The sequence below is a fragment of the Corvus kubaryi genome, unplaced genomic scaffold, assembly GCF_017639235.1.
Source record: "Corvus kubaryi isolate FWS band 111438036 unplaced genomic scaffold, C.kubaryi_AGA036_p1.0 37387, whole genome shotgun sequence".
Taxonomy (NCBI): Eukaryota; Metazoa; Chordata; class Aves; order Passeriformes; family Corvidae; genus Corvus; species Corvus kubaryi.
In genome coordinates, this window is record NW_024581129.1 from 13,681,177 (window position 1) to 13,708,669 (window position 27,493).

The following is a 27,493-nucleotide window of genomic DNA, read 5'->3' on the forward strand; positions in this document are numbered from 1 at the left end:
AGGAGGTGGATGCTCAGGCAGGGACCCCCCCCCACTGGAGAGGAGGGACCCGACTATGGGGCTGACCCCACGGCCACGGGAGGCTCAGGGTGACGAGATGCCGTGGGGCAGCTCCTCCCACCCTGGGAGCCTGGGACAGGAACCCCCCCTGGGACCGGCCCCTCGGCCAGCACAGGGGTGCAGGCGGGGGGTCCCCCGCCCCGCCGCCCGGGCCCCATGCCCCCCGCGGCTCCTCCGCATTCCTCAGCGTCTGAGCCGGGCTGGACCCCCGCCAGCGCGGGGGGCCCCTCCGGCGGGGCAGGGCGGGGGACGGGCCCCCCGGGGCGGGGTGGGGACGGAGGGGGCCCCCCCGCTGCCACGTGTGCTGGGTGCGCCGTGCCCCCCGACACGGCCCCTCGGCCGCCCCCACCCTGCCCTGGGCGATGCGGGTGGCCGCGGGGGCACAGCCGGGGGACCGCATCGGCTCTGGCTCGGCCGCTCACTGCTGCACCGAGCTGCCCGTTCTCAGCTGCCCGCCAGATGTGCGGCGGCCGAGCCACGAGGGTGGCATTGTGTTGTGCCATTCCATGCCATTCCATGCCACGCCGTGCGGCCGGCAGCCCCTGCCCGGCCCCGGCAGCGGCGGCGTTGGCCGGCGGGGAAGGGGCCCCGGCGGGGGAGGAAGCTCTGCCGCCTCCGGGGCTGGGGCCAGCGGGCTCGGCCGCCCGGGTCACCGCCGGGCTGATGGCCGCCACCGCCCTCCTCTGCCTCTGGGAAAGGCCTCGCTGGGGCAGGCCCGCGGGGACTGACAGACGGACGGATGGATGGAGGGACGGATGTGGGGGGGGGGGGGGGATGGGGGGACCCCACCGCCCCCGCCCCGCGGGGGCCCAGGGGGTTTTGGCAATCCCCGGCAAGGTTTGGTCACGGTCTAGGCGCCTGGCCCGCCCCCCGGGAGAGCCCCCCCGGGGACCCCGGAGGGCCGGGGGGGGGGAGGGGGGGGGGCCGGTGCCATGCCCTGCCCTTTGCCCGCTGCGGGAGGGGGCCGCGGCAGGGTGGCCGGAAGGGACGGCATGGTCTCTGTGCCAGCACCGTGTCCTGCAGCCCGGGGCAGAGCGGGCATTGCCATGGGGCCGGGCTGGGCCGATGCTCTGGGTGGCACTGATGCCCCGCACCCCTGTACTGACCCCTGGGTGTCCCCCGCAGAGCCCACCCCGGCACCATGCATTCCCTGGAGGAGCCCCTGGACCTCAAGCTGAGCATCTCCAAGCTGCGAGCTGCCCGCGAGAAGCGGGGCCCCTCCGGCCCCCGACCCCGCGCTCCCCAGCGCCCGGACACCCCGCCGGCCGGGGATGGCCGAGGGGGCAGCCGGGCGGGTCGCCGGGCCGTGCCAGCCTCGCCGTCCCCCGGGCTCCTGGGACACTCCAGGCTGGTGGAGCCGCGGGATGGACGCTTCCCGGCCGCCGTGCCGGTGGTGGACCTCAGCCTCTCGCCCCGCTCCGGGGGGGAGTCTCCGGCTGGCAGTGCGTCGCTCTCCCCTGAGCGCCAGGGCAGCGGGGACCTGCCCGGCCCCCTCACCCCACACGTAAGTACGGCCGTGACCCTCCCCCGAGGTGTCCCCAGCGATGGGGACTGTGCCCGGACGGCGTTCCCGATCTCGGCAGCGTGCCCGGTGCTGCCGGTGTAAACACAGCCCGGGGTCAATGTCCTGCCTGGCCCCCCTGGTCCCCGACCCCAGAGGCATCCCCGGGGTGGCTCCTCGGAGGTCTATTTGGGGTGTCAAGGGGGGCCTCTATGGGGTTTTGGGGTCCCTGAGGGGGGGTGGCAGATCCAGGGGTTTTCTGGGCAGCCTGGGGTGATCTCGGGGGGAAGGGGGATCTCTGGGGGGTCTCTGGGAGGTTCTGGGGTTCCTGGGGGGCTGGGGGGAGTCTCTGGGAGGGCTCGGAGGGGTCTCTGGGGGTCTCCATGCAGCTTGGCCCTGTCCCCCACCGCTCCCCCATTCGGACTCTGCTCCAGGATTTCCAGTCCTTGCGCTACATCGATGGCCTCCCCAGCTCCTTCCAGTTCTTCCTGCCGCTGGGGGCTGGGGGGGCCCTGCACCTGCCCCCTGCCGCCTTCCTGCCCCCCAGCAAGGAGAAACGGCTCCCCCCCGAGCTGCCCCTGCCCAAGCAGCTCGTCTGCCGCTGGTCCAAGGTCAGCAGGGAGGGCTGGGGGCTGCGGGGGTTATGGTGGCGGTGTGTGGGAGCTTTGAGGGTCTGGGGGTGGTGATGGGGGGCTGGGAGACCACATGGGCATTGCAAGGATGGGGGGCACGCGGGGTAATTTTGGGGCTGGGGAGAGGACATGGGGCTGGAAAGCCATGGTGGAGCTCTGTGGGGCTGTGGGCAAGTTTTGGGGCTGTGGGGCCAAGCAGGGCTGGAAAAGTGGTGATGGGGCGGTGGGGGCTGTGCAGAGGTGCTGGGGGGTGATATGGGGCTGGGGGTCATGCAAAGGGCTGTTTCCATTTCCCCAAATGCTGGTGCTGCTGCGCAGGGCGTGCGGGTGGGAGTTGGGATGGGATGGGGGGCAGGGGCTGGCCATGATGGGGGGATGGGCCCCCCTTGGTGCCCACCCCGCTGGGCTCCCTCACCCCCAGCCTCTTGCCCACAGTGCAACCAGTTCTTCGACCTCCTGCAAGACCTGGTGGACCATGTCAATGACTTCCACGTCAAACCCGAGAAGGACGCGGGGTACTGCTGCCACTGGGAGGGCTGTGCCCGCCATGGCAGGGGCTTCAATGCCAGGTGGGCAGGGGGGATCTCTGGGGCCTCTGGAGTCTCTGCTGTGGGGAGGCAGGAGCCTGGCACTGGGGCTATGCAGGGGAAGCCTCCATCCATCTCTCCATTTATCCACTCATCTGTCCATCCCTCCCTCCCTCTCATGCAGGGGGTGAGGTCCTGGGGGGCTGGATGACTGTGCTGGCCTGGATGTCCCCATCCTCCCACCCCATAGCCAAGGCACGGGGCAAGGACTCGCCCTGGAAGTCAGGGCTCACCCCCCTCCCTAGCGTTCCCTCCCCGATGCTTCCACGGGCAGATGGTGATAGGACAAGGGCGAACAGTTTTAAACTAAAAGAGGAGAGATTTAGATGGGATTTTGGGAAGAAATTTTTCCCTGTGAGGGTGGGGAGGCCCTGGCACAGGTTGCCCAGAGCAGCTGTGGCTGCCCCATCCCTGGAAGTGCCCAAGGTTGGATGGGGCTTGGAGCAACCTGGGATAGTGGAATGTGTCCCTGCCCATGGCAGGGGGTTGCAATGATACAAGCTTTAAGGTGTTCCCAACCCATTCCATGACTCTGTGATTGCCCCAAACCCGGCAGGTACAAGATGCTGATCCACATCCGGACGCACACCAACGAGAAGCCGCATCGCTGCCCCACCTGCAACAAGAGCTTCTCCCGCCTGGAGAACCTGAAAATCCACAACCGCTCGCACACAGGTCAGCGCAGCCCCTGCACTGCCCTCACCAGGGGAGCGGGGGGCTCGGGGGATCACAGGGGACACGGCAGGGCTGGTGCCCCCGACAGACCCGGTGCTGTCCCACAGGTGAGAAGCCCTACATCTGCCCCTACGAAGGCTGCAACAAGCGTTACTCCAACTCCAGCGATCGCTTCAAGCACACCCGCACCCACTACGTGGAGAAGCCCTACTCCTGCAAGATGCCGGGCTGCCACAAACGCTACACCGACCCCAGCTCCCTCCGCAAGCACATCAAAGCCCACGGCCATTTTGTGTCCCCTGAGCACCCGGAGATGCTCAAGGTCCACCCGCCTCCCAAAACGCCCCTGGGCTCGGCGGAGGTGCCCTACGTTAACGGGGCGCAGCTCGTCATCCCCAACCCCGCTGCCCTCTTCGCTCCGCCGGGGCTGCCGGCGCTGCCCATCCCTTTGGCACCGGCACCCCTCGACCTCAGCGCCCTGGGCTGCGGGGCTGCGGGCGCCCTGCCCGGCCTGCCCGGCCCCGTCCTGCCCCTCAACGGCGGCCCCTTGAACTTGGCCAAGAGCCCGCTGCTGCCCTCGCCCTTCGCGGCGGGGCTGGGGCTGCCCGTCATGTCGCTGCTGGCCGGCGGGGCCAAGGCCGAGGGGGAGAAGGGCAGCGGGGCTGAGGGGCGGCCGCCCAAGGCGGGCAAGGGGCTGGAGAGCCGGAAGGAGAGGGGCGAAAGGACGGAGCCGGGGCGGCCGCGGGTGCCCCCCGAGAGCCTGGCCCTGCTGCCGGGGGCCGTGCTCGACCTCTCGGCCGGTGTCAGCTCGGGGGGCAGCCCCGAGGCCCTGCCCCCCGGCTGGGTGCTCATCCCCCCCGGCTCCCTGCTGCTCAAACCCGCCGCTGTCAACTGAGGGGCCCGACGATGCCCGGGGCCAGCCGCCGGTCCCGTGGGCAGATCTCGCTCCCTGGGGACGGGGGGCATGGCCCTCTCCTCCCCGTGCAGCCCCGGCGGGGCCTCGCTCGTGCTTTTACCCGTCACGAAAGAAGAACGGACTCTTCTGAGAAAAGCAATAATCCCTCGGCGGCCGGAGCCGGCTGCGGCCCCGTGCTGGGGGCAGGTGGGGCACTGGGGGGTCCCCCTGCTCCCCCCGGCCCTGGGCAGCCGGATACGCCGCTATTTATTTCTCGACCAGCCCCCTGCTCCGACAGGGTCCCGCTTGGGCTCTCCTGCTTCCGCTGACTCGGCGTCTCCCTGCCCGAGGCCCCAGTGCTGCTGTGGGGGGCCGCAGCCCCCAGGCTCCCGCCGCACGGACAGCGGGGTGACAGCCGGGGGACCACCCGCTCCCGCAGTCCCGAGCCGTGCCCGGCCGTGCCATCCCACCCGGCATGGCCAGCACGGCGGCGGGCAGTGCCGCGGCCACGGCACCCTTGCCGGGCCCAGCTGGCTGGGCACTCGCCGGCCTGGCGCCGCCCGCGCCCTCCCTCCCTCCCTCCCCACGGCCGCCCCCGTCCCGCCGCCTCCCCGGCCCTCCCGTGACAAGGCACACGGCCGCGTGTGCTGCTCGCCGGGGCACAGCCCCCCTCTAGCTACGTTCATACCTAACCACGCACCGCGAGCGCATGCGGGCAGCACGGGCACGGCCGGCACCGGCTGCCGGGCACCCACTCCTCGGGATGCCCCGGTGGGATGCTCCCGGGGGAGCCCCCGGCCGTGGGGCAGCGTGCCCAGCCTCAGCGCGGGCGCGGCTCGGAGCCTCCCCCGGGGGTCACACGTACGTCCCGCTCACTCCGAGCCACGGGGGTCTCCCCAAGTGCTGCCCTTCCGTGCTGAAGGAGCCCCCCGTGCCCCGCAGGGAGCCGGTCTCCCTGCCCTCACCGGCGGCCGCCCGGCGCTGCCCTTGCCCAGCATGGCCACGGGCCCTCGACCAGGCCACCCCGGCCGGTGAAACGTCTCCTCGCTCCTCGTTGGTTTGTTGTTGCACATTCCAGGACATCAGTATTTTAACGGTCTCGAAGTGCCTTTCTATCGTAGTTTCTGGGTTGTTTTTATTTTCCTCCTGTTGGGCTCCATCGCTGTTAGCGTAGCGTGTAAGGACTGCACAAGTACGAGATAAGCTAACGACTGTAACACTATATTCGTCCAGGGGAGAGGAAGTTTATTAAGAAAACAATAAAGTGAAGTTGAAGTAAGTTCCTGTTTCAGTCCCGTGGTCACGGTGGCAGCGGTGAGGAGCCCGTGCTGGGGGCAGAGGGGTGCAGGGGGGGATGGGTGTGACCTTGGGGGCATGGCTGGCTCTGCCTGACCCCCAGCTGTGTCCCCATCCTCCAGCTCAAGCAGCCTCAGCACCAGTGAAACTGCCAGGGTCTGCAGGGCGAGCTGCAGGTGGGGACAGCCACAGCGTGTCCCCTCACAGCCCCTCACCCTGACCCAGCAGTCATCCACACGGGGAGAAGGTAACGGCACAGCACTCCCAGGGTATGGAGCCAGAGGTAGCCAGGCACTCAATCCAAGAGCATCCAACCTCCCCACCAAAAATAGCTCCTGCAGCCTCCCCCAGTGCCATTTGAGCCCTGGCAATCTCAATGCCCTGGGGACACCCCTTCTTCCCCAGCTGCCTCCTCCTCCTCCCCTGGGAAAACGCAGCCCCTCGCAGAGGCTGATCCCTCTGGGATCCCTCGGGGCAGCGCTGGGCAGGCAGGTCCCCACTCCCTCCCCGGGTGTGGAGCAGCCAGGCCAGGTGCTGGAGGACACGGTGTTTATTGGCTACCTATAAGTTAAGGGTGAGGGACACGGGGGGCAGGGGTGGCAGGAGTCATGTCTCGGCTTTCTGCCCCTTCTCCTTGTCGCCCTTGGCCTGGATGCGCAGCTCCTCGTCAAGCCGCTCCTTGGCTCTCACCACCTGTGGGACATGGGGTGACATGGAGGGATGGGGTGACACGGAGGGATGAGGTGCCCCCTGCTCTCCCTGCCTCATCCACGGGGATACTCAGACCTGACTGTCCCAAAACCCAGGCAGGGGAAGGTGCAGCCTCCGCTCCCAGTGCTCACCTTGGACTGCAGGTAGAAGGAGCCTCCCACTGATTTGTCATTCACCTTGAACAAGTGGTCGTAGTTCTGCGGAGAGAAGCTCTGGGTCAGAGTCACCTCCACCCTCGTCATTCCCACTCCCAAGCCCTGGGAGCCTCCCACTCCGCACAGCATTGCTGAAGAGTGATCCTGGGGACACGGCTGGCTCTGCCTGACACCCCTTGTGAGTCCCCATGTTCCCAGCTGGGCACCTCCAGTGATCCCACATCCCTTCCCTGAGCAGCCCTGCTGGGCAGATGCAGAGGCCAAGCCCAGAGGGCTGCTCCAGCTGGGGCAGGGAATTCTCAAACTGAGATTAACTGGGCCCAGGACAGCACAGCTGTAACCCCCATGCACAGCAGCACCCTTGGAGAGGACAGGGCCCTGCCAGCACCGTCCCTCCCCGGCTCCGAGGAAGCTCTACCTTCTGGATCTCCTCAGGGTTGAGGTTGGAGACGTTGAGGATCTGCTGAGCTTCCTGGAGGCTGATGCCGATGATCCTGGAGGCGGCAGCGGACTGGGGCCTCTCGGAGCGTCCTCGTGCATTGGCTGCTGCCTGGCTCGCTGGAGACACCCAGGCCCTGAGTCCCCCACGCTGCCCCCGCCACCCCCAGCCTTCAGGGGGGCCAGGCAGCAAAGCCTGTGGACTTTGAGGTGCTCAGACCCCGGTGTTCCCCTCTGTCCCCATCCAGCCACCCCTGGGGTCATCTGGATGCCGTCCCAGTGGCAGGGAGGTGGCAGGGACAAGGCAGGCACCGTTTGCTACAGGCAAGGCAGGGCTGGGGCTGCCACATCCCAGGGATTATCCCGCTCTGCCCTTTGGGGTGCTGGGATCTCTGGGAGCCTGGCAGCGGTGCCAGGGCCAGGATGGAGCCTGGGAAGGCTGCTGGGAGCACAGCTTGGGATGAAACACCATCAGGCCAGTGCCGGGATGCGGGTGCTGTCACCCTGAGCAACCTGGCAGCGTCCCCTGCGGGCACGGCCGGGGATGGGGAGCACTGGGATGCCCTGGGAAGGGTGGGGATGTGCAGCAGTGCCCAGCAGGACAGTGTGGGCACACGGAGCACATAGACCAGCATCCCAGCTCCTACCTGCAAACTCCTGGCGCAGCGCCCGCATGAAGGCCCGTCCCACCACCTGGGCCCCCACCAGAATGATCTGTGCCAGGTACTTGGCCTGCGGGGACACCCTGCTGTCACAGCCACCACGGGCCCTGTTCCCACATGGCTCCTCTGCCCTGCCACCTCCCCACGGGCCCTGCACAACCCTGACCCTGACACCTCTCCCCATTCCCTGCGGGTCTGCTCTGACCCTCCCTGGCTGCTGTCATGGCCGTGCCTGGCCCTGTCCCCCCTCCCCATGCCCTGTCTCCCCTCCTCTGTCCTTGTCCCCCCACCCTACGATCCCTTTCCCAGACCCCGTCCCCTCCCCAGGCCCTGTCTCCCCTCCCCTGTCTCTGTCCCCCGTCCCCATGCCTTGTCCCCTCTCCCCTGGTCCTATGACCCCCTCCGCTGTCCCTGCTTCCCTTCCATCGGCCCTGTCCCCCCTCCTCTGTCCCTGTCACCCCTCCCCATGCCCCCTTCCCCCTTCTCTGGTCCTGTGACCCCCTCCCTCGTCCCTTTCCTCTCTCCACTGGCCCTGGCCCTCCCGGAACCAGCTGCTTCGCACATTCCCAAGCCCGCTGCCCCTCCCCGGCCCCTGTCCAGCCCACCTCTGCTCCCCCGTCCCCGAAGTGCCCCCGCCCCGTCCCCCCGTCCCCTCTCACCATGTCCCCGCCGCCGCTTCCGCCCCGGCGGTCACGTGGCCGGGGGTGACGGTCACGGCGGACACCGAGACGGCGCCGGCGCGGGCGGAGCGTCCCCTCGGCAGGCACAGCGCCCTCTGGCGGTCTCCCCGCGCGGGAGGCCCGGCGGGTGGGGCGCGACTTCCCCGGCCCCGTTCCCCGGTTCCCCCGGTCCCCGCGTCCCCCCCATCCCCGGCCCCTGTGTTATCTCGATACCCGTCCTGTTTCCCCTCGGCGCCGGTCCCCGTATTTCCCCCTACGGCGGTCCCTGTGTTCTCCCCGATCTCCGTGTCCCCCGGTGTCGGTCCCTGTGTCCACCCGAAGCCGGTCCTTGTATACCCCGGACCCCGGTCCCCCTCGGTGCCTGCGCTCCCCTCGGTTATCGTGTCCCCCCGCTGTCGGTGCCTGTGTCACCCCGGTCCTCGTGTCCCCCTGGAGCCGGTCCCTGTGTCCCCCCATCCCCGGTCCCTGTGTCGCCCCCGGTCCACGTGCCCCCTTGTTCCCTCTGTGTCCCCCATCCCCGGGTCCTCCCCCCGGTGTCCCAGGATCACGGCAGGACACGGTGCTGGTGCAGCGGCTTTAATAGCGGGTCCTGCCCGCGGCGGGCCCTGCGCCTCCTCCTCCTCCTCCCCCTCCTGGTCCCCCCGCCGGGCCCGGCGGGTGCGGGGGGTCCCGGGAGCTCCTGGGGGTGCCGGCTCCAGCCTAGTCCTGCGGGAGGCCGAGGGGTGAGGGGCACGGCGGGGCCGGGTGCGACCCACCCGGGGGTCGTGTGTCCCCCCTCCCGCACTCACCCACTCGTCCTCGTCCACGCCCTCGAAGGAGTCCTGGGGCAGCGGGTCGTCCCTGTTGCCCAGCCGGGCCACCATGGCATTGAGGAGCTGTGAGGAGAGGCCGGGCAGAGCCGTGGGGCGCGGGGCATCACCCCCGGCCCCGCCACAGGGTGGTCATCCCAGAACCCACCTCCTCCTTCTTCTGCTCATCAGTCTTCTCCTCCAGGTACACAGAGGCAGGGACGAACTTCCGAGCCGGAGCTTCTTTTGGGGCCTCACTCACTGTGAGAGTGGTGTCACCATGGGGCAGGAGAGCTTCACCCCACTGACTAAAGCCCTCCCCAGCCATCCCTGAGGGCTAGGCGTCCTCGCCCAGCCCCTGCACCCACCTGGCACCATGTCTGTGGGGCGCAGGCTGGCGCGGCGCTGCTGCCCGTCCTGCCCGTCCAGCCAGGCACCTGCACCCAGGGCTGGCTCCCACCACATGCGGGTCGGCGGGTAGAGATCGTCCTGGAAATACTCCTTCTGTGGGGGCAAGGGGTGCTCAGGGGGGTGCCCTGCCTCCTGTCCCTCTCCCAAAATACAGCCCCAGGCCCCCCCGCCACCTACCTTGACGCGTGGCACGTGGAAAGCCACAGGCTCCAGGGTGCTCTGCCCCAGGCGCAGCGCCCGGGCGAACTCCACCTCCCGCACCTCGCACACTGTTTTGGGCAGGAAGACGAAGCCCTGGTGGGGTGGGGGTGTGAGTGGGGTCTGGGAGCACAGGTAGGGGGTCAGAGACAGGCAGCACATCCCCCGTTTACCTTGTGGGGTTCGTTGGAGGTGAAGCTGTTGCACTCGAGGAAATAGGGGGGCTCGGGGGTCACTTCGTACAGGAAGACTCTGGTGTCACCCTGGGGATGGAGTGAGATGGGGGCTGTCAGGGGACATGGAGGGTCCCTCCACACTGTGGGGTGCTGTAGGCAGGGAGCCCCACAGTTTTTTGGAGGGCAAGCTCTCACCTTGCCGGTGAGGAAGACGACGCTGGTATCCTCATCGTAAAAGGGCAGGAGGGTGGAAGGGGCCACGTCCAGGCCAAGGACAGATAAGGGTCCTTCAGGCAGGGCCTGTGCCCGGTACAGGAGGATCCTCCTCTCGCTGCGGCTGTGGGGAGGGGACAATGAGAGCAAGCACAGCGTCCCTGGTGACCCCTGCCCTGGCATGCATCCCCCTCTTTACCTGTCAAAGCCGGACACCAGGAGGTAGTCACCACCACAAACCCAAACCAGGCGCGCTCCGCGTCCCCCTTCGGGACCTGGGCCCTCCTGCATGGGGGTGAAGGTCACCCTGCCTGCTCCGACAGAGCTGGGGTTGCAGTCATGTGCCCACAGGGAGGGTTTCCTGCCCACACCCCCAGCTCTCCAGGCTGTCCCCAGGGCTGTGATTGTACCTGTTGAGGCTGAGAGCTGCGCCGTGGCTCGTAGAGCCGTATCCGCCCGTCTTTGCTCACCGTTGCCAGCTTCTTCCCATCTGGGCTCCAAGCCATGCTGAAAATCTGGAGAGACAGATGTTGTGCCCCTGCAAATGTCCCAAAGATGCCTCTCAGGTGTCCCTGGATTTGTCATCCCTTACCTGATCCGTGTGTCCCCGCAGGCACAAGACTTCCTGCCCGGCGCTCAGCTCCCAGATCCGCACGGTCATGTCGTAGGAGGAGGAAACCAGGAGATCGGATGCCATGGGATGGAAGCGGATGGAGTAAATCTTTTCCGTGTGACCTGGTGAGGTTCAGTAGTGCGTGGTTGTCCCCAGCTGTGGGTGCAACCAGGCTGGTTTGTCCCCAGTTTGGGGTGTTCAGTGTGTCCCCTCACCTCGGAGAATAGCTTCAGGCTCCCGCAGGGTCTCCTGCAGCCCTCCCTCAGGGATCCGCCACAGCCGGATCCTGGCGTCCTCGCCCGCTGTGCACCAGGAGGGATGGGCAGTGGTTAATGTGGTGATCTGGCACGCCTGGAGCTGGGGCACCCTCCCGGCCCCACCACACGTACCGACAGCGAGGCGCCGCGGGTCGAAGGGGTCCCAGGTGAGGTCGGCCACTGCTGCGCCATTCTGGATGGTGGGCACGGCTGCGTCGGGGAGACGGCCAGGCTTGGAGAGCTGCGGGACAGAGCCGGGGGTCACCAGCACGGCACACACGGCACCGTGCCGGCCTCCATGCCACACCGGGGTACCTCGAGGACGGCGATCTGGCCGCCAGCAGAGAGCAGGGGCAGGGCAACGCGCTGGTGGTTGGCGCAGAAGCCGTCGCACTCGCCCGGCGTGGTGAGGCTGAGCCCCCGCAGGTTGGTGAGGTGGCAGTCGCGGTGCAGCACCCGGCCCTGCGCGTGCCGGAAGCGGGAGCTGGGCCCTGGAGCGGGCGAGGGGTGGGTGAGCGCCCTGAATCCCCCCTGTGGGGCACCCGAGCCCACCCCACTGCCTGCTCACCCAAAATGCTCTGCAGGGACTTCTGGCTGGGGCTGCTGGCAAAGCCGCTGGAGGGGCCGGTGCTGGCTGAGAGCGAGGTGGCCGCGCTGCCTGGTGAGGCCAGTGAGGATGGTGAGGAGTAGCCACTGGCTTCCTATGGGAGAGAGAGCCAGTGGGCAGGGGGTGCTGGCACCCCAGCCTTGGCCTGTGGGATGAGGGCAGCAGGGACCCGACCCCGCAGCATTCAGAGCACTCTTCCAGCGCCCCGTGCTCACACTCTGGTCCGCATCAGTGTGGCCGGTGTCGGCATCGGTGTGGCTGGTGCCGGTGTCTGTGTGGCCAGTGCTGGTGGGGCTGGTGCCAGCAATGATGGGGGACGTGAAGGTCTCCGTGGGTCTCCGTGCAGGGTGCAGGCTCACCCTCCCCACCTGCATTGAGCACAACGGTGGGCATGGGACAGTGGCAATGCCACCAGCAAGGACACCCCCCCTGGATGACACTGACCTGCTGGCTGTCCCCTGCCCACCAGCCTTGGGCATCGGTGGCTGGCAGCATCCCCGTGCAGTCAGGGAACAGATCCTCATGGAACTCCTGGACAGACTGTGGGAGAGGGGATGGGGCGAGGTAGGTGTTCCCAAAATCCCACAGCCTCTGTCCTGCCGCAGCTGGGGCACCCCTGGACACCCCCAGACATTTCCAGCACCCAGACCCCACTACCCACCACCCAAATTTCAGCTGCTTAAAGTGCCCAGCACCCACTGCACAGCAGCACCCACTGCACAGCAGCACCCAGCAAGTGGCACCCAGCTGTCAGCACCCACGCTCCAGCACCCCAATCCTGCATGCAGCACCCAGCTTCCCAAATCCAGTAACCAGACTCTGCAACCCACCATCAGCACCCAGGTTTGACCTCCATTCCTGCTGTTCCCAGGCTGGGGAATGGGGTCTCACTGCAGCCAGGTCCTTTTTGTCACCCAGTGCTGGTGAGGTGTGACCCGTGAGATGACACCAGGCACCTTTGGGACAGTGCCACCCGCAGGGCCTCCTTACCTTGCGTGGCACCAGGAAGCTGACAGGGACAAGGGCGGTGTCAGTGAGCTGCAGGACACGGAGCACCTCGCAGGCCATGACATCCAGGGCCAGGCGTGGCACAGCTGCCAGGCCCCACGTGCTGCCCTCTGTCCGGCACTGGGTCACTGGGGGACAGGCAGGGTGACTGTGGGGTGGGTGGCCAGGCAGTGGTGAGCCCCCCGGGATGGTGGGACAGGACCTGCTTACCCTGGGTGAGTGCTGGCTGTGTGGGGGCCACCTCGAAGCAGTACAGGAGGTTTTCTCCCTGAAAGAAAGGTGGTGGGGACAGGGAATGAGCAGGGCTGTACAAAGCACCCCACTGGCGCACCCACATGCACCCTCCTGTACTCCACTGGTGCACCCACATGCACCTCACTACACCCCCCTGCATCCTCCTGTCCCCCCAGTGCCTCCCTAACCCTCCAGCCACGGGAACTCACCTTCCCTGCCAGCACCAGCAGCCCCGTGTCGGCGTCGTACAGCGGGATGGTCACCCTGCAAGGGAAGGGGGGTGCTGAGCCGGGGGCCCCCATGGGCACAGCACCCCAACGGATGTGGGGCTGCATCCTGTTCCCCCACTGGTGCACACCCCAAACCCGGTCCTGGGGAAGTGTGGGGCAGGATCAGGCCATGCTGTGATGGGAGGGCAGCACCGGTGCTGGGGGCTGCAGGGTGCTGGGCTGGTCCCCAAATGACAACCCTCACTGTCCCACCCTGGGCTGGCAGGTTGGCAGCAGGATGTCACTGCCACCTGCTTCCAGCCCCGGCTGCACAGTGCCCGCTGTGAAGCCGTGCCCAGCCCTGGGGCATCCTGCTCCCTGCCCTGCTCCCTGTGCCCGGCCACGGCACCCGGCCTCGCTCGGGGAAGCCTCTGGCATCTGCAGGGTTGCCCCGAGGCCGGCCCGGCCGGCTTGGCCAGTTCGGGGCGGGCGCGTGGCACACCCCAGCTCACCGCCCGCCTGCCCCGGCACCTGTGGAGCCGGCCAGCCCCGGGAGTGCCCTGCGGCCCGGCTGTGCCAGCTGGAGCGTGTCCCTGCTCCCGGTCCCGCACCCTGTCCTAGACCGCAGCCAGGGTGCTCCGTGGCTGGAGGGATGCGCGGTGGCAGGAGGGGGCCGCAGGGAATACTCCGTGGCCTGAGGGGACAGCGGTGACAGGAGCACAGAGCCACCTCTGTGCCTTCCCTCGGCAGGGGTGGAGGAGGGAGCGCCGCAGGCAGAGACTAAAGGGACAATCTATTACTTTCGGTTGACATTTCTGTGGCTGTGCCAACGGGAGGAAGCTGTTCCGTGCCATTCCATGCCATGAAGCATAGCTGTGGGTGGTATGGCACGGTCCTGCCCCAGGACTGATACAAGCTAGGCAAACACTGCCAGGATGCCCGTGGCAGGCACCAGGGTCCCCTGCCCTGCTGTGACCACTGTCAGCAGCACTGCCACCACCACAGTGGTGCAGGTTTGGGACAAGGGCACCCTGGGTGCCTGGTTGTCCCAGCCCAACCCGTGCCATCCTCACCATGCTGAACAGGGAGCATTGTTCTGCAGCACTGGGCACAATCACAGGGCTGTCACAGAGGCATGGGGACTGCCCTGCAAGGGCCACTCACTTTCCCCCTGTCCCCTGGCACACGGTGGCAGGAGCTCTGTGGATGCCAGGGGTATGGGGGGACTGGGATCCCAGGACATTGGGGCTCATCGGTGCCAGAGTCCCTGGTTACCCTGGACACACTGGATACGGGGGTCCCTGGGGGTGCAAAGACACCCAGCCTTTGTTGTTACCAGGGTTGCCAGGGGTCCCATGGGTGCTGGGGATATGAGGGAGATACCTAACCTGGATCTACCCCTATACCTGTGTGTATACACACCAGGGGTGCTGGAGCCCCAGGGGCCCTGGCCCTAGGGATGCTGAAGATCCTGGGGGGCCCTGGAGGTTTTGGAGGGTCCAGAAGCTTCCAAAGGTCCTGTGGCTCCTGCGGATCCTTGTGACTCTGGGGGCCCAGAGGTTCTGGAGGTCTCATGGAGTCCCTGGGGATCCTGGAGGTCCCTGTGACTCTGGGGGGCCCTCAGGGCCCTGGGATCCAGGAGATCCCTGTGACTCTGGGGAGCCCATGGAGTTCCCAAGGGGTCCCAGAGGTCCCTGTGACTCTGCAGGCTCCTGGAATCCCAAGGTCCCTGTGACTCTGGGAGGTCCTGGGGTCACAGGGTCTGGAGGTCCCTGTGGAGGCCTCTGGGATCCTTGTGACTCCGAGGTCCTAGAGGTGCTGGGGGCCCCTGTGACTCAAAAGTCCTGGGTGCCCCGATGGTCCCTGTGACTCTGAGGTCCCAGAGGTCCTGGGGGTCGGTCCAGGGGGTCCCTGCGAATCACAGATCCTGAATATCCCGAGGGTCCCTGTGACTGTAAAGTCCCAGAGGTCCTGGGGGTACAGGGGATCCCTGTGACTCAGAGGTCCTGAATGTCCGGGGGGTACTTGTGGCTCCGAGGTCCCGACATTCCGTGTAGCTCCAGGGTGCCGGAGGTGCTGGATGTCCCCGCGGTCCCCGTGGCTCGGGTGGTCCCGGGGGTCCCCGCGGTGCCGCCCCCGGTGGGCCCCAGGTGCGCGGGGGCGGAGCCTCGGTGGCGGCCGTGCCCCGCCCCGCCCCTTCCGAGCGCTCAGCCAATGGGCGCCCGGCGGGAGGGCAGGCCCCGCCCCCGCGGTTTAAATGCCGCCCCCCGCGCCCGGCACCGCCAGAGAGGGGAGCGTCCGCCCGGCTGCCGCGTCCCTCCCGCCATGGACTGACCGCCTGCCCCGCACGGCTCCGCACCGCCCGCCACGGTGAGTGCCGCGGCCGCCACACCGCCCGACCCTCCACACGGCCAGCGGAGCTCGTGGGGGGGGCGGCTCAGGGACGGGAGGGGGGGCTCTGGCGGGCATCCACGGGTTCAGGGGGAGGTGGGGCCCGGGGGGCTCTGGTGGGCCTGGGCCGGGCCGTAGGACACCCGGTGTGGCCTGGGCACGCAGGGTGACGGGGTGTCACCGGGGCCTCGGCTGAGGGTCGGCGTGCCCTGATCCCTGCGAGGCCTTAGCTGTACCAGGGGCACCCAGCTGGCCCCTGCCTCGGCTGATGGCAGGGCCTCGGCTGGGCTGGGGGGATGGCACTGCGGTGGGCTGCCACAAGGGTTCACAGAGGGCTCTCGCTTCCCTGTCCCTGCCTATGCCTGTTTTGCCATGGGATGCACTGGAGTCTGGCCCAGGGATCTCGGCCTGGTGCTGCATCCATCACGGGCAAGGGGAGGGATGTGTTTGGGGCTAAGACGGAGCATGACTCCATCCGGCATGGCTGGGTGGCAGTGAAGCACTCTGCCAGCAGAAGGGCTCCAGGACCCACACGGGACCAGCATGGTCTTGGGCCCATCCCACGCTTGCTCTGTCCCGGCAGACGTGGCGGCAGGGCTCCCCTGCTGGGGTCAGGCAGAGGTGGGAGCTGCTGGCAGCAGTGTCCACCACCACCCTCCTCAGTGGAGGGCTTGGCTGGGGTGGGGTTTGGCTGCCCTCGTTCTACTTGTCCTCAGGGGCTGGTGTCCTGGGTCACTGACCCGCTATGGGGCCAAGCGGGTCCCCAGGCGGTGCCGACAAGGGTTTCCCTCAGCTGGTGCAGAGGGACGGGTGCCAGCAGGGCCACCGGCCAGCCTGGCCGCCGGGCGGCAGGGATACCCCACCACTTCTGCCGCCAGCTCCCTGCGTGCTTCATTGTCACCTGGCGCGTGTTGGGAGGGGGCTGGCGCCTGTCACCCTCTTTGGGTGTAACTTTGGGCTACTGTGGGGTAAATGTCCCTTTCCACGCCTGGCTCCCTCCCAGGCTGGCAACTGCCACGGGAGCCAACACATCCCAGCAGAGATGCTCCAGTTCCGAGACTCCTCTTCCCAACCAAAGCCCCCCAGTAATGTCCCCCCACGCCGACAGGTCTCATCCTGCTGAAACTGGGGCGGCCAGACTGCCCTGACCCAGCTGTGCCGCTGCCCACACGGCGCTGGGCAGTGCCGCCATCAGGGATGACACTAATTACTGTTTTCCCCCGCACCACGCCAAGGCCGGCCGGCCTCGCCGGGTGGCCCTGACGCAAGCGCTGCCTGCCCGGCTGGCTCTGCCGGCGGGACGCGGCACGAGGAAGCGCTCGGGGACAGCCGCGGCCGCCCCAGTCACTCCGGAGGAATCTGCCCGTGCCGCCCGGGCCACGCGTGGCACCATCGCCGGCCTCCTCCCACCCTCCGCCGGCGTTCCGGCTCCTCCCGAGGCGGTTTGGCTGCCGGCGAAGCGGCTCTGCTGGTTTTTCTCCTTGGCGGCACCTGAGATGGGGAGCGCGGCCGGGTCAAAGGGGCAGGAGCGGGATGGAGGAGCTGGCGAGTGCTCCGGGGAATGCAATAACCAGGCCTGCATTCCTGCGGGGCTGCTGCGGAAACTTTAATTAAATAGGGAGGGGAGCGGGAGGAGGTGGGAGCTGCGGCGGCGCAGGGTGGGTTGAAGGGGAGGAGGATTAAGGGCTTAATTCTGCATCCCCCCGGCTGGCTCGCGGGAGGGGGCACGTGCTGACATCGGCTTGTTTTGAGGGGTGTAAGGGAGGGGAGCAGCATCTGCATTCCGCCTGGCAGGGGCACTGTGTTCCTCCCTGTCACCGCACAGTGCAGGGCCCCCGTCCTTCCTGCTCTGTTGCCACCGGCCAAGGTGGCAGCCCACGGGCCAGCAACAACGCTGGCTTTGTTTGTCTGCACTTGCCGGTGCGGGAAGGCACATCCCGGCTGTGCCTGCTTCCCTGAGGTCCCCAAGCAGCAGGGAAAGTCAGGGACTCTCCAGCTCCTCCAGCCTGCCCTGGACAGGTGTCACCCTGCAGCGCGGGGACGGCATCGGCCTCGTCCTTGAAAACAGGAGGCGGGTGCAAAGCCCGGGGGGCTGCAGGCAGGGAAGGGGGGTGACACGGTACTCCCACCCCAGCAGGCTGGCAGGGAAAGGCTGAGCCGGGACTGGGGGAATCTGAGCCCAGATCCTCCCCGCAGCCGGAAAATATGAATAATTCGGCAAATATCTGCGGTGCAGGCGTGGGGGAGCCCAGCCAAGGCAGCAGCAGGCCGCTGGCAGGGCGGCCCCAACACCTCCAGCAGAAACGGGGCCCCCTCTCCGCCCTTGGGGACCCTGCCAGGACCTGGGGAGGCTGTTCCCCTGCCCCCCGTTTCTGGGGGGTGTCCTGGGCTGAGTTAACTCCTCTCTGCCTTGAAACAGCATCGTGCCGGGGAGGCGGGGCGCGGGCGGGATGTTGGCGTGTGCCGGCGGAGCGGGCGATGCCGAGGGGCGGTGGCGGAGGCTGCGGGGCCGTGCCAGCCTGCCCGGCGCTCGTGGCCAGGCGCGGATGAGCGGCCGTGGCCGGGCTGGCCGAACCTGCCCGGAGCCTGGCAGGCGGGGAGGAAATGCCAGCCTAATTAAAGGGACGAGAGAGACTTGGAGTCAGCAGCTGGTTGCAGCACGGGACACGTCAGCGAAACCCGACCCTGGCATTGCAAAACCAGCCCCGGCCCCGCCAGCATCCCGCAGGCCTGGCCCCGCTCCGGCGCTGCCCACCCGGGCGGGCTGGCATGGCCGTGGCACTGCTGGCATGCCAGCACCCTGCACCCAGAGCTCTCCCACCAGCCAGCACGCTCTGGTTGCTGGAGCCACCTCGAGGGGTGCTGGGTCTGCCCCCAGCTCCAAAAAGCACTTCCCAGGGTCTCCATGTTGTGTTTTTAACTCTGCTGGCAGCCTGACTGCAGGGGGACCTGGGGGCGCTGGGGAGGGGATGCAGTGATGGTGACCCCTGGGTGACAGTGACCTCTTGGATGTGGCACAGCTCCTCCCCAGTGTCAGGGGCTGACGGCACAGGTCATGTCAGGGCAGGGCCGGTCAGGCCAAGTGACTCAGGCACTTGTGGTGACCCTGCCCAGCCGTGGGCTCGCCCCACCCTGAGGGGGGCCGCTCGGTAAGAGGCAAGGACGGAGCCGGCCGCAGTGTTAACCCTGTCCAACACCCCGGCAGGGGGACAAGAGGACACGGCACGGGTCCAGACCCTCCTGGCACAGGATATGGTGTCCCTGCACTGCTGATGGGGCCGGGGCAGGCGGCACGTGCTGCTGTGTGACCTGCAGCCCCCCACACACGGCGGGGGCCCCTTGTGAGCCACAGGGGGGGCGTTTGCCTGGAGCTCCGACAGCTCTGAGCAGGGAGGAGGTGGCAACAGATGGGGCTGGGGAAGGGTTTGCCTCTTCCCTGCCCAGGGACCCCTCCTCTGCCACCTCCCCCTGACCCTGAGATGGAGTGGCAGGAGACTGTGAGTCTCTGGCCCAGCCTGGTGTCATTAAAAGGGCTGAAAGATGGGGCTGAGAGAGGAGACCTGTGGGACACAGTGGCTGTGACATTGGCCAGGGCATCCATGGGGAGCTGGGGCTGGGGTGGTTACAGCCTTGCTTACAGCCAGAGCTTCCTCCCTCCATCCCTGCTGACCCAGTCCTCAAGGGACAGGGACACAGCCCACGGTCCTGTGTTGAGTCCCTGGAGTGCAACAGTGAGGGGAACAGCAAGGTGACCTGTGGGGACAGGGGCTGGCTGGGCGTATGAGCCCCTGGACCCTGTGAGGACACAAATAGCTCCTCCAGCCCCACACTCTGTGGCCTGGGTCACCTCAGGGTGCCCCTGTCCCCAAGAGGGATTGTTGCTGCTGGTGATCTGGGTAGGAGCAGCCCCCGAGGGTGCAGCTGTTGGGACGGCAGCACAAGCAAAGGGTTAAGCTGAGCTCTATGCAGGGGAGGCCGGCCAGGCTCCCACCCCTTCCCGGTGCTCTGATTCTCTGCATCCCCTGTGTTTGATTTGCACCCTGCTGAGCAGCTGGGGAGGTTGGGGCCCTTCTGAGTACTGGGAAAGGTCTTGGTGCCCCACCGAAGATGGCCCCAATACCAGTGGGACATGTCTCACGGTAGAGCCTGGGGTGCGCAAAGGTACCACATCCCCAAATCCTGGGGGTCTGGGGAGGGGGGAGCATGGAGGTGGGGTGGGCAGTCCTTGTGCTGCTTCACTCTCACCAGCCCTGGAGGCAGAGTGAGGTTCAGAGGTGCCCCACAGCCCTGCCAGGCCTGGATACCCCCCAGCAGGGCCCATCCCCTAACCCTGGCTGCACTTGTCTCTCTGCAGAGCTGACACCATGAACCAGCTGATCCTTTGCATGCTGCTTCTCTTGGCCCATGGGGAGCTGGCCGGGGCATGTCCTGCGGGCTGCCAGTGCCAAGACCCCAAGACCATCCTGTGTGCGGCCAGGCGGGGCCAGACGGTGCCCCGGGGGCTGCCCCCCAGCACCCTCTCCCTCTACGTCTTTGAGAACGGCATCACAGCGCTCAGCGAGGACAGCTTTGCAGGGCTGCCTGCCCTCCAGCTCCTGGACCTCTCGCAAAACAAGATCACCAGCATCCAGAGAAACATCTTCCAGCCCCTGACGGAGCTCGTCAACTTGGACCTGTCCTCCAACCAGCTGCAGGAGATCACCAATGAGACCTTCCATGGGCTGCGGCTGCTGGAACGGCTCTACCTGCAGAGGAACAGGATCCAGCACATCCATGCTGCTGCCTTCGACACGCTGGAGAATCTGCTGGAGCTAAAGCTGCAGAACAACCAGCTCAGGGCTGTGCCACCCCTTGACCTACCCAACCTCCTGCTGCTGGACATCAGCTGGAACAAGATCCCTGCCATTGCACCAGGGGCTTTCCATGCCGTCAACATCGAGTCCCTAAAGATCGCAGGGCTGGGCCTGACGAGCTTAAACGAGGAGCTCTTCCAGGTCCAAAACAACCTCCACGAGCTGGACGTCTCTGACAACCTGCTGGAGCGTGTCCCAGCGGTGCTGCGGCGGCTGGGCAGCCTCACCAGGCTCAGCCTGGCCGGCAATGCCCGCATCTCCCAGCTGCCGGCCGAGGACTTCCAGAACCTCCACAACCTCCAGGAGCTGGACATCAGCAACCTCAACATCAACACCATCCCTCGGGATTTCTCCACCTTCTTCTCCAGGCTGCGGGCCATGACAGCTGCCGGCAACCCCTTCAACTGCATCTGCCAGATGAGCTGGCTGGTGCAGTGGGTGAACGCCAGCGGCGTGGTCCTGCGGCGCCCTGAGGAGACACGCTGCCACTTCCCCCCCAAAAACTCTGGCAAGCTCCTCCACCACCTGCAATACACTGACTTCGGCTGCCCCACCACCACCCCCACGCCCACCACGCCCCGCACCACCACGCTGCCACCACCTACACCGCTGCCCAGCATCCACCGCCCACCGCCGCCCCCCAGCACCGCCGCACCCACCCTGAGGGCCAGGGACCCCCAGGGCAGCTCCACCTTGGTGCCCTTCAGCGGCGCCCCGACCCCCACCAGCCCCCCGGCGCCCATCTGCCCGCCCCGCACGTGTCTGAATGGTGGCACCTGCCACCTGAGTGCACAGAACCTCCTGGAGTGCCTGTGCCCCGTGGGCTTTGCCGGTGTGTACTGTGAGGTGGAGGCAAGGGGAACGACGCCAGCCCCAGGCACACCAGCCCTGCCGCCCAGCCGGCGGGTCAGCATCGCCCAGGTGGGCAGCACCTCCCTCAAAGTGGACCTGCACAACTATGTCCAGTCCAAGGCACAGCTGAAGGGCATCCGCCTGAGCTACCGGAACCTGTCGGGGCCAGACAAGCGGCCGGTGATGCTGCGCTTGCCGGCCTCGCTCTCCGAGTACACGGTGCGGGCGCTGAAACCCAACTGCACCTACCGTGTCTGCATCGGGGCGCTGGGGGAGGTCCCCAAGGAGGAGCACTGTGCCGAGGCACAGACCCTGCCCCTCAGCCTGCAGCAGCACTCCCCTGTCACCCAGAGCCAGGACCCCAACCTCGCCCTGATCCTCGTCCCTGCTCTGGCTGCCGCGCTGCTGCTGGTGGTGGTGGTCACCGCCGCCATGTACTACCGCCGGCACCGCCGGGCCAAGGCACACGCTGGCGCTGGGGTAGACACTGGCCCGCTGGAGCTGGAAGGGGTGAAAGCCTGCCTGGAAAACGGGGATTTGAGCAGCCACAGCTGCAAGGTGCCGGAGGCAGCGATGCTTTCTGGTGGCTCTGAGTGCGAGGTGCCGCTCATGCAGTCACACTACCCCAGCAACAACAACACCCCGGGGCTCAAACCCTCCTACTTCTGAACTCACAGGGCTGCCAGAGCCTTGGACACAGAAGGGCCAAGCTCCAGTGGCAGCACCTGGCCATGTCCCTCTGGGATACGGATTGCCAAGGAGCTGACTGAATTGAGGAAGAAAACCCCCCAATCCCAAAACGTGCAATTTCTGAGATGCTGCCATGCTTCAGGAGGAGACACGAATTTTACTGCTCTGTGCCTTGATTTCTGTGACTCTACCTAGAACGTGGGTAGCAGAAGAGAAGCGGGGGGGTTAATTTGGGGGTCGAGGGACTTTTTTTAGCTCCTGCTGAAGAGAAAGCTGCTGTGACTTGGCTGAGGGATGCCCACGTGCTGGTAACAAGGGTCCTTTAGCAGAGCATGGCCCATGACTCGACTCCCTGAAAGCTGATGTCAGCAATATGGCCCGGCCGAGGTGCTGGGACCCTCGGGACCCCCCGGGCCAAAGGAAGTGCTGAGCAGGCAAACTGGGAATTGAAGCTTTAAGAACTCAGAGAGAATATTTATACACCATTATTTCCCATTTCTTCTGGGAAAACTTTTTTTTTAGTACATGTTTGTGTACATCTCTTTTGTAAGGCAGATCAGAAGGGTGTCTTTTTGTAAAAAAAAAAACCCAAAATAATTAAAATAACAACAACGAAAAGCTCTGTGCAGCCCTGAGCACCTTCACAGGCAGGGGTGTGGGCAGCGCGGCGTGTCCCCTGCAGAGGAGCGGGAAGGTCAGCCGTGTCCTCCCGTTGTTGTTGGCGAACGCCAGCATGAGTCAGGGCAAGGGAGGGGGGAGTTTTCCCGACTCTGGGCGTTTCTTACCCCCAGGGCGCTGCCCCCCACCTCAGGCGCTGGGGAGGTGTTCCCAAAACAGAGGCCACGGGGTTCAAATCAGCCCCTGCCCTGCAGCATCATCCAGCCTTACTTCATCCCTCCCCGCCTGCCAGATGGCTCCGGGGCCAGCTGCGGGACAAACAGCCCAGCCCAACCTCCTGACGTCACCCGCGGCGGCACCGGGACCCCCAAATCGCCCGTGACAAGTGTCAGCCTGCGTGGCCCCCCCAGGCCGGGGGCCGCAGCCAGAACCCCCGCTGCCCGGCCCCAGGAACAGCCGGTTTTGTGCGCTGGCCCTGGCGGGGTGGGCTGGGAGCCGACGCTCGGCAGGTTCCCGCTGCCAAGTGGTTTCTGCTCCAACCCTCTGGTTTTAATCGTTTTCCAATCCTTTATCTTTCGGGCTGGAATTTTCCAGGTTGGGGCCCTGCCCGCCGAGGTATGTTTGATTTGGAGAGAACGAGCACAGCGCGGGGCTGAAACCGAGGGTCACCGCCGTGCCGCTCCGGGCCGGCCGCTCCGCCGCAGGCCACGGCCCTGACCCCGCCGGCCCCTCGGTGCCGCTCGCCCGGGGCAGGGAGCGGCTCTGGATGCAATTAGGGGCGCGGAGCGTCGGCGGGGCCGTCTGGCGCAGCCCCCCGGCTCCCAGGTGGGCTTCCGGCAGGGCTGGCTCCCATTAGGGCCGGCGCAGCGGCAGGAGGGGCCCCTCGCCGGCGCGGGCGGCTCGCTGCGATGGCCACGCTCGCCCGCTCAAAGGGCCCATTGTGGTCCTCTCCCCACAGATTTTTCAAATTAACATCCCAAATTCCTCCCAAAATTGCTGCTGTGTAAATATTTTCACTGCGAGCTTTGTATATTTTCCAGCCTCGCGAGGAGGAGAGAAGAAAAGTCCCTGGCGGAGCCGTGGCCTCGCGCCGGGTGCCCCTGGCCGGCCACCGCCACAGCCCCCGAGCCCAGGCCGGCCCCTGGGGTGTCCCTGTGTCGGCACCGGCGTCAGGAGCCCTCCAGCCCCTCCTGGCCCCTCACTTCCCCCCTCCTTTCCCTCCATGATGTGCCCTTCTCCTAACGAAGCTGATTTCCCCACTTGTACTTAGCTGGAGGTTTGCAGGGGACCCCCCACATGCCAGGTGTGTGCTGGGGACCCCCTTGGCACCTCAGCTGATTCCATTGCTCTGGAGGGGCTTCCAGCAGCTCCAGAGTGATGGAGCTACAGTGGAGATTCCAGGAGGGCAAAAGCAGAGTTAGGGCGCAGCTTTGGCAGGTGCAGCACCCCTTGGACACCCCGAGCCAAGGATTTTGGGGTGCCGACTGCACAAGGGGGGCAGCAGGGCTCGGCCTTGGCACGGAGGTGATGGAAACACTGCAGCCAGGGCAGGGCTTGGCCCCCACCCACACCCACATCTGCACCCGGGCAGCCCTGCGGGAGAGCAGCAGTGCCCAAAATGGCACTGTCCAGCCCCTGTGGCTTCCTGAATCCCAGCACAAAATTCCCCTGGCCACTGCCAGCCCCGTTGCACGCCAAGAGTGGCTCCGAGCGGCACATCGTGCGGCGCTGCTAATTCCTGCGAGCTGAATCAGCGCCGGGAAGGATTGCAAAACCCCCTGAAATGGACCCAAAAAAAAGATCCAGTGGGGCCGGTAAGCAAGAGCCCCGGCCAGAGCCACTGGCAGGATGGAGGCTCGGCGGGGAGCCACAACGGGAGGAGCCACTGGCTTCACCGGGGCAAATCCTGCCTGCACCCTGACGTGGCAAGGCTGGAGGGCTCTGGTTTCCCAAAAAATCACTCCCAGTCGCAGGCATGGCCCCACAGAAACCAAAGCCAGGTCCCCTGGGTCCCCCAGGTCCCCATGTCTGGAGCAGAGCCCCAGGGGGGTCATGTCTCAGTGTGAGGGGTCCAGATGCACACTTTCTAGGGGGAGGACAGGTGTGTGTCCATCACACAGCCCCCAGTGCTGCCAGGAAGAGCTTTGGAGCTCATCAGCTTCCTGGAAAGCTGGGGAGGCCAGGGAGCACCGTCTGGCCACCGAGGCTGTGGCTCATCTGGGAGTGATTTCGGTGCTGCCATCCCGCCCCAGCGCTGGGCTGTTTTTACCCAGTGGAATTACGGGACAGGCAACATGGGCTGGGTGGTTGCCCCGCCTTAACCCCTTCATGTGGCTGCCCAGTAGCCCCATGGGGATGGGTCCCACTGGGGTGACACCTGATGGGGTGGGGTGGCCTCTCCCCTTCCTTGTGTCTGAGGGTGGCAGCCAACACGGGGCAGGAAAAACCCCTTTCCACTGATGGCAAGCACATGTCAACCCAGGCACCTCTGGGATCTGCAGGGGGCTGGGACAGGGATGGGGACAGGAATGGACCTGTCCTGCTCAGGGTTCTTCCTCCTGGGGTGGGTTTTGTCAGAGAACCCCAAAACATCCACCATGATCCAAAAGGGCTGCTAAGCCCCAGAGGGTGCCAGGCAGGATGGGAGCAGGACCAGCCACTGAGGTCCCATTGCAGCTGGTGCCAGGGGAGAGGTGGCAGGGTGACAGTGGGAACATGTGCATTGGTGGGGTCAGGTGCCCTGGTGCACATGAGGGCTGGGGCTGGGAGATGCCAGGGCTGTGAGCCTGACCCCAGGAGCTGGTTCAGCCACAGGCTTTGGCTGGGGCAGGGGCAGGGCGTGGGTGTTAGGGACTGAGCACCCCTGGGCAGTGTCCCCAGGGAACCACCTGGGCTCCTCCATGTCCTGCTCCAGCGCTGGGGGAGCCAAACACCGCCAAATCCCTCCCCAAACATCCTGCTGTGCCAGCTCCTGGTTCCAGCACCTCCCGGCTCTGTCAGACTTTGCACTGTGAAAGGTGGCGGGGATCCAGCTGTCCCCATCCCTCAGCCCCACCACCACCCTGCCCTGCAGGGATATGCCCACTGTTGGAACACACCACGGGGACACGGCTCCCCGGGACCTCTGCTGACCCGGGCATCTCATCCCTACTGATCCAGCCATAGCCCCGAGCCAGCCGCGGCACCCCCAGCCTCCCTGGGGACATTTCCAGGACATCGAAAGATGTGGTGACACAAGGAAGCCGCTGTTCTCCTGTCACCATGGTGGTGACAGCACCGTCCCCGGGCAGTGCTGTGCCGGCCGCCGGGCGTGCAGCAGCGGGGTCTGGTCGGTGACCCCAAGTCGGAGCCGGTAACCCAACCCCGCTGGTGCTGGTTACAATTTAGGGCAACAATAACCTATTGAGGCCCCTTCCTGGCTCCTGCCCTGCTGCTCCTTGATCTAATTAAAGGGGGCTGGCGGGGACAAAACCCGAGCCGAAGGAACAGCAGGTACCCAGGGGTGGCACATTGAGAACCAGGATGCAGAGAGGGGCCATGGCCACCAGCACCTCCCACCTCCTGTTCCCTCAGGGTCTGGGCATTGGTGAGGTCAGCTCTTAAGCACGGCCCTGGCACGCTCGGGGTGCTTTGAAAATGATGTTTGTGTGGTTGGAAATATCTCACCTGCTCAGGATTTGGGAAGGAGAACCCCCAAAAGGCACATGCTGATGTGGAGGTCCATGGAGCTGGTGCCTCCCACTCTGCCCTCTTCCAGGGATGCTGGATGGGGGCACAACCAGTCTGAAGGGTTTGGTGTGGCTGTGGGCATTGGGATGAGCAAACTGGGGTGACCCCCGCCTTGGGGCACGCCTTGGCCTTGCTTTGGGGTGTCACGGGGACGCGTGGTGCCGGCTCGGCGGGCGCGGTGGGGATGCGGTGGGGATGCGGACTCCCCTTCCTGCCGGCCTGGCGTCAGTAATGAATGGTATGAGTTTCCTGCCCGCCCACTGATTGCTTCCTCAAAGAGCTTCAACGAGCTGCTGCTGCTGCTGCTGCAGCTCCCCACGCCCCGCTCACGGCACGGCCGGCACCGCTGCACGGCCCAACACATCTCCGTGCCCCACACTGGGCACCCACGGCCACGCCGGACATCCACAGCCAGCCCCACTGCTGCTCCGCCATCCCCAGGGGGCCGAGTCCCTGTCCCCCAGTTCTAAGTCTGCCCCAAGCAGTGCTTCCAGGGTGATCTGGTGACCCCAAGACCATCCACCCCGTGCCCTTGCCGCGGCTCCACGGCTCCTGAGTGTCGCGGCCCTGCTCGGGATGGCTCTGCCGGAGGGAGAACACATCCCCCGCTCGGCACCTCCGCCGGGAGCCATCCCAAATCCCCCTCCGCCATTTGTCATCTCTGCCAGATTTACAGGCGGGAGTGGTTGGGGCTGGAAGCGCGGTGGCCCCGGCGTGGCTGCCTAAAAAAAGCACCTCCCCAGCACGAGGGGGGGGGGGTCTCCGCTCGCCCCCCTCCGCCCCCAGCCTCTCTCGGCTGGCCCCGCCACGCAGCCGCGGCCGGCAGGGCCCCGGCGTGACGCGCAGGCAGCGCCCGCCAGCCGCATTCCTGCGCCGATAAACCCGGCAGCCAAAATAACTGCAGCCTGTGCTGAGGGGGCCGAGCACAGCCGCGCCTGCATCCCATTTAGCCTGGGTGGCTCCCCCCTGCCCAGCAAGGATTCGGGGTAATTCCCACTGGATTCTCCGCCAAGAGCAATAATGGACCCCAGGGCATCCCCCTGCAGCACCCTGAGAGCGCTCGCTGGGCACTGATGACGGCCTTTGCTCATTGAGCTGGCAGAGCTGGTGAGCAGGAGAGCCGGGAGCTGGCAGGAGCATGAGGGGATGCTCAGGCAGCCTCTCTGCCTGCTCCACAACACCAACACCACTCCACCGTGCCCAGGGCAGGTCCTCTCCCCTGCTGTCTGTGGTGGCTGCTGCCAGCACTGGCCTGGAGCTGACACCGGTGTGGGGGATGCTGGCAGGGCAGCCAAGAGGCTGTCACAGCTCACTCAGCCCCTTGCCAGAGGCCCTGTACTGGCTGCCGACCACC

The 27,493-nt window shown here is 66.5% G+C and overlaps 4 protein-coding genes across 7 annotated transcripts in view; 2 read left to right on the forward strand and 2 right to left on the reverse strand.

The window, feature by feature from the left end:
* Positions 1-1,028: 1,028 nt before the first annotated feature.
* Positions 1,029-5,629, forward strand: GLIS2 (GLIS family zinc finger 2). Its single transcript, XM_042037723.1, has 5 exons — positions 1,029-1,564; positions 1,996-2,172; positions 2,629-2,762; positions 3,337-3,455; positions 3,563-5,629. Exons 1-5 carry the CDS (start codon positions 1,202-1,204, stop codon positions 4,348-4,350), a joined length of 1,581 nt encoding a protein of 526 aa, XP_041893657.1. The 5' UTR covers positions 1,029-1,201; the 3' UTR covers positions 4,351-5,629.
* PAM16 (presequence translocase associated motor 16) lies at positions 5,575-8,480 on the reverse strand. 2 transcript variants are annotated; one of them, XM_042037740.1, is made up of 5 exons: positions 8,272-8,480; positions 7,598-7,682; positions 6,931-7,070; positions 6,489-6,554; positions 5,575-6,339 (listed from the first exon to the last, which is right to left on the reverse strand). In XM_042037740.1, exons 1-5 carry the CDS (start codon positions 8,272-8,274, stop codon positions 6,253-6,255), a joined length of 381 nt encoding a protein of 126 aa, XP_041893674.1. In that variant the 5' UTR covers positions 8,275-8,480; the 3' UTR covers positions 5,575-6,252. The 2 variants fall into 2 exon arrangements, with proteins under 2 accessions (XP_041893674.1, XP_041893673.1); XM_042037739.1 differs by lacking the exon at positions 8,272-8,480 and having other exon boundaries at positions 7,598-7,832.
* A 372-nt stretch (positions 8,481-8,852) lies between these two features.
* Positions 8,853-27,493, reverse strand: part of CORO7 (coronin 7) — a 35,908-nt gene continuing 17,267 nt past the window's right edge. For all 3 annotated transcript variants that reach the window (XM_042037713.1, XM_042037714.1, XM_042037715.1), the window contains 19 exons: positions 13,007-13,061; positions 12,774-12,831; positions 12,546-12,691; positions 12,000-12,095; positions 11,771-11,923; positions 11,517-11,649; positions 11,264-11,439; positions 11,081-11,189; positions 10,907-10,993; positions 10,671-10,813; positions 10,489-10,593; positions 10,278-10,363; positions 10,061-10,202; positions 9,863-9,952; positions 9,669-9,785; positions 9,449-9,584; positions 9,250-9,341; positions 9,081-9,167; positions 8,853-8,997 (listed from right to left, as the gene is read on the reverse strand). In XM_042037713.1, coding sequence (XP_041893647.1) covers positions 8,992-8,997; positions 9,081-9,167; positions 9,250-9,341; positions 9,449-9,584; positions 9,669-9,785; positions 9,863-9,952; positions 10,061-10,202; positions 10,278-10,363; positions 10,489-10,593; positions 10,671-10,813; positions 10,907-10,993; positions 11,081-11,189; positions 11,264-11,439; positions 11,517-11,649; positions 11,771-11,923; positions 12,000-12,095; positions 12,546-12,691; positions 12,774-12,831; positions 13,007-13,061 — 2,017 coding nt within the window. In that variant the 3' untranslated portion in view covers positions 8,853-8,991. The remainder of the gene's footprint in view (positions 8,998-9,080; positions 9,168-9,249; positions 9,342-9,448; positions 9,585-9,668; positions 9,786-9,862; positions 9,953-10,060; positions 10,203-10,277; positions 10,364-10,488; positions 10,594-10,670; positions 10,814-10,906; positions 10,994-11,080; positions 11,190-11,263; positions 11,440-11,516; positions 11,650-11,770; positions 11,924-11,999; positions 12,096-12,545; positions 12,692-12,773; positions 12,832-13,006; positions 13,062-27,493) is intronic.
* VASN (vasorin) lies at positions 15,249-22,414 on the forward strand. Its single transcript, XM_042037721.1, has 2 exons — positions 15,249-15,376; positions 19,752-22,414. The coding sequence occupies exons 1-2, from the start codon at positions 15,264-15,266 to the stop codon at positions 21,769-21,771; spliced, it is 2,133 nt and encodes a 710-aa protein (XP_041893655.1). The 5' UTR covers positions 15,249-15,263; the 3' UTR covers positions 21,772-22,414.

Excerpts from the sequence above, each read along its gene's own strand:
- VASN (XM_042037721.1), top strand. The coding sequence starts at position 15,264 with ATGCCGCCCCCCGCGCCCGGCACCGCCAGAGAGGGGAGCGTCCGCCCG. Across the intron at positions 15,377-19,751 it reads GCTCCGCACCGCCCGCCACG|AGCTGACACCATGAACCAGC; the intron begins GTGAGTGCCGCG and ends GTCTCTCTGCAG.
- GLIS2 (XM_042037723.1), top strand. The coding sequence starts at position 1,202 with ATGCATTCCCTGGAGGAGCCCCTGGACCTCAAGCTGAGCATCTCCAAG. Across the intron at positions 2,173-2,628 it reads TCGTCTGCCGCTGGTCCAAG|TGCAACCAGTTCTTCGACCT; the intron begins GTCAGCAGGGAG and ends TCTTGCCCACAG. Across the intron at positions 2,763-3,336 it reads GGCAGGGGCTTCAATGCCAG|GTACAAGATGCTGATCCACA; the intron begins GTGGGCAGGGGG and ends CAAACCCGGCAG.
- PAM16 (XM_042037739.1), bottom strand. The coding sequence starts at position 7,796 with ATGGGGAGAGGTGTCAGGGTCAGGGTTGTGCAGGGCCCGTGGGGAGGT. Across the intron at positions 7,071-7,597 it reads GCTGCGCCAGGAGTTTGCAG|CGAGCCAGGCAGCAGCCAAT; the intron begins GTAGGAGCTGGG and ends GGGTGTCTCCAG. Across the intron at positions 6,555-6,930 it reads ACCCTGAGGAGATCCAGAAG|AACTACGACCACTTGTTCAA; the intron begins GTAGAGCTTCCT and ends TTCTCTCCGCAG.